We start from the raw sequence: 10,423 nt of genomic DNA on the forward strand, positions 1-10,423 counted from the left end.
GTTACGTTACCCGTTCCCTACCTTACTACTACTCGTCTACGTACGTAGTTAGTAGTTATTATTAGGTCGTACGTACTAACTAACTAACTAATATATATATATATATATATATATATATATATATATATATATATATATATATATCTATAAGTTTCTATTTCGGTATGAATCTTAGAGATTTTGTTCGAGTTCGAAAGGAAATATCATCGATGCTGTACTTGTGACATTTATTGCAATAAATTAATTATTGATCGCAACAAGTATAAATGTTACGTATATTTTTCTTTTACATTACGAATCCGTGTTGAAATAAATTTTAAATTTAATGTTTCCTACGAGACACATTTTCGTTGTCCAGTATTACCCTTTCCCGTAGAATACAGTTAAAATGTATTCTAAGGTACAATATTAAAAGCTGCTCGTTTATACAAATTATATGGTTATTACAGCGAAGTAAAATATTACGCGGTTTATTACGTATTGTCGGCGTAGGTCGATGCGCTGCACAATGTAACAGCGAGTCTAATATCGATCCTGAAATTGGCGGCATCTCCACGCTCGAGAGAGGACGCATTCAGAGTCACCTGCCTAATCTGACTAACAAATTTTATGCAGGGAACAAGTGCCGTGTATATACACCGGCGTTTCAATCTTAATGATTAGAACGCGGCTGATGATACGCTTCCCTCGAATGCGTTAGAAAGATTTCGTAAAGCTCGGGCCGTGTTCGTATACGATAATTTCGAATGCAGGTGCACGACCCTCCGTCGTTAAGAACGGTCGGTCGTAACCACCGCCGCGCATAAATATTTAATTCAACCAAAACCTTTACACGTTTATATAAAAATTCATATTGGGATCTCTATGCTGTAAAAGGATAACAAATTATTACTATCGTGCGGAGTTTTTTTTTATTAATAAAAGAAATCTTTTCAATTTAAATTTTAATTTCTTAAATGAAATTTCTATTTATTCACAACTAAATTACCCTTGGAATAGATATATTTATCTATGGAAACAATAATTTATAACACCTATCAAACAATTCAAATATATATATATACACACACACACACACACACACACACTCTTTAAAATTTTTAGAGTAAAAGCTCATTCTGAAGAGTACAATATCATATCTTAAAGATTGAAAATGGAAAATGGTCACTCTTTTTAAAGATTGGCTCAATTTTCATTTTTTAGAATAAGATTCTATTCCAAAGAATTTATTAGAGATTTTTTATTTATTTTTCTGATATTTTATATAATCGAATTTAAATTTTCCTCCGAGCGTAAACTCTGTTTACTTGCATCGCGACTTCATTGGTGAATCCATCGTCTCACGTGATGTTCTTCGTGATGTTCATTTTCTGCTGCGTCCATTACGTAGCAACGAGCTTATTTTGTCGATTCCTCGACGGCGCCACCGCGTCCGGTGCTTCCGTTCTTCGTTATCCGGTAGCCGGTAGTTAAATTATTTTATCGATTGCGCGAAAGAATCTCTCTTCTCTAGAGAGAGAGTGAAAGAGAAAGTGGAAAAAGAGAGAAAAAATAGAAGACGAAGAAAAAAGATTTGCTGTGGCCGCGCACCACCCCTTGCAGCGTCAGCCCTGGGCTCCCTAACGGCCTCCGAGGACTTTCCAACGAAAGTGATGGCCGTGGCTGCGTAGGAAGGGCGGCGGGAGAACGATATGCGGGGGTGGCAGTGACGGTGGTGCTCCGTGTTCTCAGCTCTCCCGCGAGAGGGAGGGAGGGAGGGGTTGGCAGAGTCGTCGTTGACGGAGGGGTTGGTCGGCCGCGAGGGAGGTCGGCTTCAGAGGACGGCAGGAATGGCAGAAAGGGCGATACGATAGCGAACACGCGCGCGAGGGTTGACGCGGGTAGACGCGGGGGCGAGGGGTGGGTAATGCCGGTAACCTTGCAACCCTCTTGCGTACGCGTTCGCTTAAGGAAGGGGAAGAGAGAGACTGGAATCCCGCGGCCGCTGGAGGGGTGGCTGCCAGCCGCGGGCTTGCGAAGGCAGTTGGGGGTGCAGCCGCGCACCGGGGCGGCAGTGACGGGCGTGACGTAGTCGGAGGAGGATGTATGCCCCTGTTGGCGAGGGCCCCAGCAACCAACGACCATCCCTGGTCAATCCATGGTGGCTTCATCCGCCAGGTATGGTCGACCAGTTGTTGCTGTTATTGTTTTCGTTATTGTATCGCGCCTCCTCCACCTGTCGCGTTATCGACGTCGAATGTTGATACCGTTTAAATCGTTGCGGGAGGCTTTCGCGAGTAACTTGTTTGTTTTGATCGCAACTCTCGGGAGTCGATGCGTGGGGTGTGGGAGATTGCGAAGGGCGGCTTTGAACTTGAAGTATAGCGGCGAGGAGGAGGGATGTAAAGCTTGCTCGCGGCAGCGAATACATGGTGTGAAATAGTGAATTTTTGGATAGCGTCTCATGATTGGTGAAATGATCGAGGTTTTAATACATCAGTGGAAAAAAAAAATTGTCAACTTCACTTACGTAAAAATAAGTTTTTATGTGATCTGCTAGTCTCTTATTTAATTAATTTTATTTTTGTTTGTTATGTAGAAATTAAGAAACTTTATTCTCATTATTTTAATTATTATCCTAATTATTCTAAATATTTTTATAAAAAATATTCTTAATATAAATATTCTTAATATTTTGCAATGTGTCTTGTATAGTTTAGTATAAGTGTACTTGTTTGAATTGCTACGATCATTAGTGCAATCAAATATATTACTTCCTCGTTTCAAAAGTAAAACAACTAAAAAAATTAAATTTGCCTGAAAAGGAAAAAATTATTTTTCAGTTCGACAGAGAATTACTGATTAATCAAATTATATCGGCAAAAACGATATATATTCCTAATACGCGCGCGATCAAATAACATTTTTATTTCACAACCCAAAAAATTACTCTTTTTGAGGTGTAACGATTTTTTATTAAGTTAAATTAATTTCATTTTTTATTATTGATAGAATAATTTATATCAAATTTATTCATATTTTTTAGTAATAACTCAAAGACAATATTTTTTTATTGTTTTTTTATATGACTTTTGAAGTAAAGGAGCGATATATGAAATTTGACGCATTATACAATTCTATTTAACGAAATAATAACCATTTTATAAATTGTATGTGTTGATATTCTAATATCTTTTTATTCTCTCTCTTAAATGTATTCTTAAAATATATCTCCTTCATAATGTAAAGTGCCATTGAAATTCTAACTAATGTATATTTAAATGCTCATAATATTCCCATGTTGATATTATTTGATGCTCTATATAACTTTGTAACTATCTCAACAAATTACAGTTTGCGTGCTCGTTAAATTGCCGGCTATTATTACACGCATATACCGTGATTTCAATGCTTCCTTTGTTCCTATCTCTATAAAGTGCATGCACGTACAGCAGCACGTCGTCGTACATGCATTATGCGCGTAGCGGTACCTTGTCGGAAGTCGCGTTTATTTCGTGGCATCATAAAAATGGATCGTACATTTTGCTTCTTCCACCTAATTTCCCTCCCCGGTGTCGTCTGCGGCTTCGAAAAAACGTGCATAGCTCCCGCGGGGCGGAACCTCCCGCTAACGACCTCCATTCGGAAAATTTATTGCGCTGCCGTTCGCTTTATACGGCGACCAGAAAAACCATTCCTCCGCGGGCCCGAAAAAATCAACGCGACTTCCGTGTACGCGATGATTTTCGAGATCGTTTGTTCATCAACTCTTTCGAGCCTCGACTGAACAAATGTTTCAAATCAGGCTACTCTATATTGAGTAATTGAGCTAGAAGAAAATTCTCGGAGTAATCTTTCCACTTTCATCTGATCTATTTAATAAACTTCTATCATCCTTTGAATTAGATCTTGTGCTATTCTTTTCTGACTTATAACGAATTTGATTGAATGCTGAGATTGATTTAATCTGATTGTGAGTGTAAAAGTGAAATGTAAATATTCAGAATTATAAAATACATATTTTACCTCTAACACTAATAAATTATATGAGTCTAGCTAAATGTTTATTGCAAACTTTTAGACAAAGTACAGTTATAAAACAACAGACGTTTCAATTTTTAACCAGGTCGTTATCTGGGATAAAGATCGAAACATTTATTCAATTTATTTAAAGTTAACAATAAAGATCTAAGCTTCAAAGACTTAAATTTGTAACCTCTATTAATTTGATTTTTATCTAATTGAGCCTCATTTCGTCTTGTCTTTTTTGATAAAGTGTATTAAAGATTTCGCGATTTAAGCGTATTTATTTTAAACATGTTTTTATATCAATCTGTGTATGACATAATTGGTCTGTTTTTTGTTCTTGCACTAGATTGCACTCTCTTTCTCACTTTCAAACATATACTTATCTCACTCCAAATTCCAAAAGTGTACACTAGTTCAGCCATAGAAAACAGATCTATAATGTTTGATTGGATGCAGTGCATTCTGAGTGCATCCAATCAATTTCTCTATGAAAATATCTCACCTGTTAACGATTGAAGAAGCGTTCAGCCGCATCGTATTTGCGAAACGGCAATATTCAATTGCTGACGATTAGAATTTCGGGGAAGGGAACGCGTTGCATTCCGGAAGTTTCCATTTTCCACTTACGAATCGTGGAACGATGTGCATCAGAAGAGGACATCGCATCGCTCGCTCATGAGGATCAAATCTACTAGTAGGGGCACACTGTTGAGCCGGCCCAAAACGTAGGGCTACCGGCGGAGTGAAGGAGGAACGAGAACCCGCGAAAGAAAGAGAAAGAGAGGGGAAGTCGAACGAGCCGGGCATAACCCATAGAACAGTCCAATTCAGATCGTGCTTCGCGCTGGGCGTTTTCGGCGCGCACGTTTCATTCGCGCTCGTGCGCCACCGATACGACTTTGGCGAAGAATAGTATTGTCCTTCGGGATGATTGACACTGATATCGCGTACGCGCTGTGCCCATTCCGTTGATCATTGTTACCGCACACGGTTGCTGCACTTTCCTGCACTTTTGTTCACCGCACTTCTTGTGAATGAGTCATAAGTGATATTCGTACGCGTCGACGCACAATTTCTTTTCCTGAGGGACGCAAGCATGATCATCACGGCAAAAGCGCATCCTCTGGACACAGTATATCGAGGATTCGTGAAGCTATAATTACGGTGAGGTGCTTCTTTTTTTTGAGCTTTTATAGATCTTTTATATATGTATATATACCTTTATAAATCTTTTATAGATATATTAGGTGTGGGAAAAAATTCGTGGCGTTTTTCTCGTTACATCTAACGGGAAAAACGCCACGAACTTTTTCCTACACCTAATATATCTCTTTTATTTATATTTATAGATATATAGGTTCATATAGATATATAGGTAAAGACCGAAGCACAGATCTTTATATAAAGCGGTGTCTGCGATGACATTTTAATGCATAAAGCTTAAGTTTTAAGCCTGAAGCCTTAAGAAATTAGCCAACCGTAATCCATATTATTCTCCTCTCATTCAACTGTAGTTGATCAATTTCTTTCAGCTTGAGACTTAAAACTTATTAAGTTTTACGTTTTAAAATCTCGTTAGAGTCCGACCGAAACTTTTACCGAAACTGAAAACGAACACTCATTTTCGATTGAAACCATATAGCTCTTTTTCATAAATATTAATTTTAATATGTGTAATTATTGTTTCAATAATTCAATTATAATATTTATGAAGAAGAAATATTTATATTCTTTGGCCAAAATTGACAACCGAAATTTCGGTTTTCGATTTCGGCCGAAATTTAATTATCGTTTCAATAAATTATGATATTTATGAACAAAAAATAAATGATACATGGGCATGTCTACACATATGGCCTTTATAGGATTCCTATTTTTCTAATTTTGATTTCGGTTTTGGTTAAAATTAACATGTAGCCGAGTGTTTCGATTCAGTTTCGGTAAAGTTTCGATCGGACTCTAAATCTCATTGTCGCTCAACTCATAATACAGGTAATAAAATATAAGAAGATCAATTAATCAAAGTTTTTTTATTTCATAGAAAGAAAAGAAATGAATGGATGAAAGGATTTGATTCATTTTCTTATGCATTATATTATGCAAGACAGTGCTCCTGCCCACAATTTTTTAAATACTTTCGATAAATATTAGCTGCATTCAACAGAGAAAGCAGCTTTGCAACTGTTGTAAAATTCTTCAATACGATTGATTCTTGCTTTTGATTCTTTATGGATCTAAATGTATAAACCAATCATATTGAAGAATTTTACAACAGTTGCTACTTTTTCTGCTGACTGCAGCTATTGAAAGATAAATATTCATTTGTTTCATGCAGATTACATATGATAAAAAAATTTTTTTTAAATTTTAATAATGAAAAACTATTTCATTTGTCATTCGCAAATTAATTATTTGTTAAATGTACTACTGAAACGTTGGAATACTGAGCACGACACGCAACTTTCGTTGTCAGCGAAATTTTCCGTTATCATAAAGCGTGAAAAGCAAAGAGATATTAAACCGAGATATTTTACGAGATATTAAAGTTAGAAGTACGCGCACCATTCTCGGAGGCTGTCAACATCGACGCTCAATCCTTGATTATTTGTCGCCGGCAAAAATGCGCTTACATCATCGCGCCTGATTGAAATGGATCTATACCTATGACGATCTACGAGAAAAACATCGAGTCACTTTATCGGCGAAAGCATCAATCTTTTCTTCCACTTGCTGGATTTCATTTTAAAATTTATTTTATTACATCGACAATTGTCGGCAACTTGTTATCTCAAACTAGTCTTGAAGACATTCACCTCTAAATTAATTTCCGCATTGGCACAATTAATTTGTGGTGATATTATATTATCTGTAGAAAAAAAGGATTTTGCTATATAAAATTTTTAAACATTTTGGATAAATATAAATCTACAAATAATTTTATTGGTCAAAATAATTACGCACAAAACTCAAACATGATAATACTGCAAAACTTGCAATACTGCAAAAAATATTGATATTCTAGTCATTCAAATCAGTGTGTTTTACATAATTGTATTCATCCAATAAAATTTTTTCAGAGCTAGCTTTAGCTTGATTTAGCTAAATTTTTAGATATTTCAATAAATTTGTTTTTTCCGCGTATCTATATCTTTTTATCCTATACGAGTTCGTCTTTTATACCATGTCAGTTTCTTTAATAGCCCTACAATTCTAGAAATATAAGCTTTTAGGAAGATAAATAATAATGGGATGCGCATTATTTATTTTGCTAAAATACATGCACAGTAATTTAATTTGTGCAATCCTTTTAACAATCCTTTTCTAATAGGAGATATGCGATGAAATGAAATCAATCAAAATTACGTATTGTTTTGATAATCCACGCGAGCTATCTTTTACTATGGAAACAGAGAATATATATATGTCTCGTTTTACTCAAATCGTTTTGTTATCGTCATCGAAGGAATGTTTGCGCCTCTCGCTCTGGCATTTTCATCAGACCAACCAACCCTTTGAGTGCGCTTCCTCCACCCTCGGGACGATTATCGCCGGATTTCATGCAGATGTCTCTTCCTCCTTCATCTCTTTTTCGTGAAACGAACGATTTATCGAAGTATTTAAAAATTTATAGCTAGACATAAATCCGAAAATAATTTTGTTGAACTATCAAAATAATTGTGCAAAAAAAATTTTGCAACATTGCTTATCATGCTTGAATTTCTTACATAATTAATGATCTAACAAAATTATTTTTATATCTCTTTCTTTTTATCTCTTTCTCTCTTTCTCCAACTAAATTTTTAGATATTTCAACAAAATCATTCTTTATACGTATCTCTTTCGTCGAAGATAGGATACTGTGGCAATTAATAACAGAAATTTATAATAAATATTTATTATTATTCATTTTTTGAAATGTTATATAAATATTTTATATATATTTTATATAAATATGTGATATTTATGATAAATATAAATAAATAGTATTACTAGTAAGTATTTTTATTTGGATTATAATATCTTATTTTAAGTATTTTCATAACTTTTTTATTGCAACATTTACAATAAATATTTCATAATATTTATAATAAATATTTATAATCTGTGCAATCTAAGACCCAAAAATATTTATAACATATTTAAAATAAGTCTTATAAATATTTACAAATACTTTGTAAATATTGTGTGCTATCTGGGCTATGAATATTTTTTCTAAAGCAGTTTCTCCGCAGAATTTATTTTTCACATTTTATTTTTGATATTAATCATTTCTGAGTCAGTTGTAGACGTGACAATATTTTCTCCTTATTTATATCTATCGGGCTAATTTACATTTTGTGTGCTGTAAATTTTCGTTAATTAGACAGATTGATGAGTTCAATGAAAATGTATGTTTTTAATATAGTAGCGTTATTGCATTCGACATCGTGAGCATAGTTATAGGAATTAAGACTAGAAACTCCCATCTATCTTTACGATTAAATTGTCGCTGATATCCCCCCATATGTGACTTCAATTTAACTGTAATAACGGCGGCACTTCCTATGAAAGCGCTAGCGCGTTCTCAAAGCGCATTGAGCGTATCAAGCACACGCGGTGCTGCTTAGTCGAATCGAATCGGGATAGGCTGGTATTCATCATAATGCATTAATACGGTTTCCTTCTTGAAAGTAAAAAAAAAGGAAGAAACCAACGAAGGTGATTTTCTCCTAGTATACCTATACCTATATTATACCTATATTATACCGCGTATAACAGCGATCGCGTTTATTGCTAAAAGGCGCCCCATGGAAAATACCATTCACTAATTCAGGCGCCGTGCGTGTTTTTCTCGTCGAGCCACGATATGCGATTTTCATACAGAAAAGACTCCCCCTCGTTTGCGTTAACACTCGACATCACGAATAGCCATCCTTTTCCATAAACTCGCCAGGCAATATCTATCGTCATCGGTTTCGTCGTATTCAACCATCCCTATGATGAAGGTAAATGCTTCTCCACTTTATTTTCCTTTTTCTTTTTTCATTAGAAGCTGTCCAAATTTTTTATAGAAGCGGAAGCAGATTGCTTCGCATTGCTCGATCATGCAAGCCGGCTGCCATCGACGAATATATCGAATTACGGTATCGCGCGATTACGGAAGCTTATGCGTATTACGTGAATGCAGGATATTTGGAGCCGCGTCTATTTTTATCTTTGCTCACTTCGTCGAATTTTTTTTTGCCAAGTTTCTACGCGAATAAAGACGCCGTAGGCGAGTGAGAAAAATACGAGAAAAGAGGTGATATGTATCCATTTATTATCTGCAGCATCTTTCTTGGGACGGAGTCCAAAGCAGAATTGCTGATACACCCCCTTTGTCCTGTATATAATTTTGAGAAGGAGCTCCGATTGAGAGGACCAGAGCTCTGTTTTTCCGCCGCACGAACGCGATGACATAATACCGCCGCCATAAGAGCGCCGAATTACGACGCTGGCAAACGCGCGCGCACACGCACACGCACACGCCTGCGACCTACGCTGCAGCACGCGCGCGCGCATCCGTGCACACGCCCGTATTGCAGCGATGTATATACACCGCGTGCGTGCGCAACGCCTCGGGATACGCGTGCGTGTATGCGTGTGTGTGCGTGGCTAAGGCGCGCGTGCGGCCCCACGGCGACCTTGAGCCTCCCTCTCGGACCCCCTCTCTCCCTTCTCAGTGTGCGTTTTGCCACCACGCAATGCCACGATCCCCACCTAGTCCATCGCGATGCGTATATTTCCCTCCTCTTTTTCGGCCTCCTCCTCCTCCTCCTCCTTCCTCCCCTCCTTCTTCACCTCCTTTCGCGTCTCTCACCGCGCTCCTCCTTTCGCGCAGTTCCGGAGCCACGCAACTCTCTCGAGGCGCCTCCAACGCCTAAATTTCCCCTCCGCCTTCACTTTTCGTACCGCTGGTGGTTCCAACGATGAGCATCGATCGAGCTGCTTCGCTGATTTTTGATCCGAATTCGAGCACGCTATATGACTGTATCGAGCTTATTCTCGTCCGTAAAAAGTAAAAAGTATTAAGTAACTTCGAAATGATAAGATGGATATGTCAAATTTCACTTGCAAATTCACCTGCAAACATCTGCGAGCACATGCGCTTATCAAGTCAAGATTGCCGTTGCATACTCGAAGACACTTTTTTTATGATTCCCAATATGTGACGTTTTACTCCCGCGATGCGGCCCTGATGTACGTTGGTTAAGAAGTGGGGGCGCGCGATACCTTAGAAGCGTTAGGGAACGAAGAAGGAGAGGATAATGTTTGAAAATGAGATGGAACAAGATAGAACGTTGTAGCGCGCGCGAGAGCGAAAGAATAAAAAAGTTCAGCATAGGAGAGAGAGAGAGAGAGAGAGAGAGAGAGAGAGAACGAGGGAACNGCGACG

General features: G+C 37.4%; 1 protein-coding gene across 1 annotated transcript in view; it reads left to right on the forward strand.

Annotated features, from left to right (window-relative positions):
- The first annotated feature begins 2,081 nt into the window (after positions 1-2,081).
- The window catches only part of LOC105625567 (zinc finger and BTB domain-containing protein 18), a 52,674-nt gene continuing 44,332 nt past the window's right edge, over positions 2,082-10,423 (forward strand). Inside the window, exon 1 of the mRNA XM_012206889.1 lies at positions 2,082-2,157. Within this exon, the coding sequence (XP_012062279.1) occupies positions 2,082-2,157 (76 nt within the window). The remainder of the gene's footprint in view (positions 2,158-10,423) is intronic.

Source organism: Atta cephalotes (assembly GCF_000143395.1).
Source record: "Atta cephalotes unplaced genomic scaffold scaffold00003, whole genome shotgun sequence".
NCBI classification, from domain to species: domain Eukaryota; kingdom Metazoa; phylum Arthropoda; class Insecta; order Hymenoptera; family Formicidae; genus Atta; species Atta cephalotes.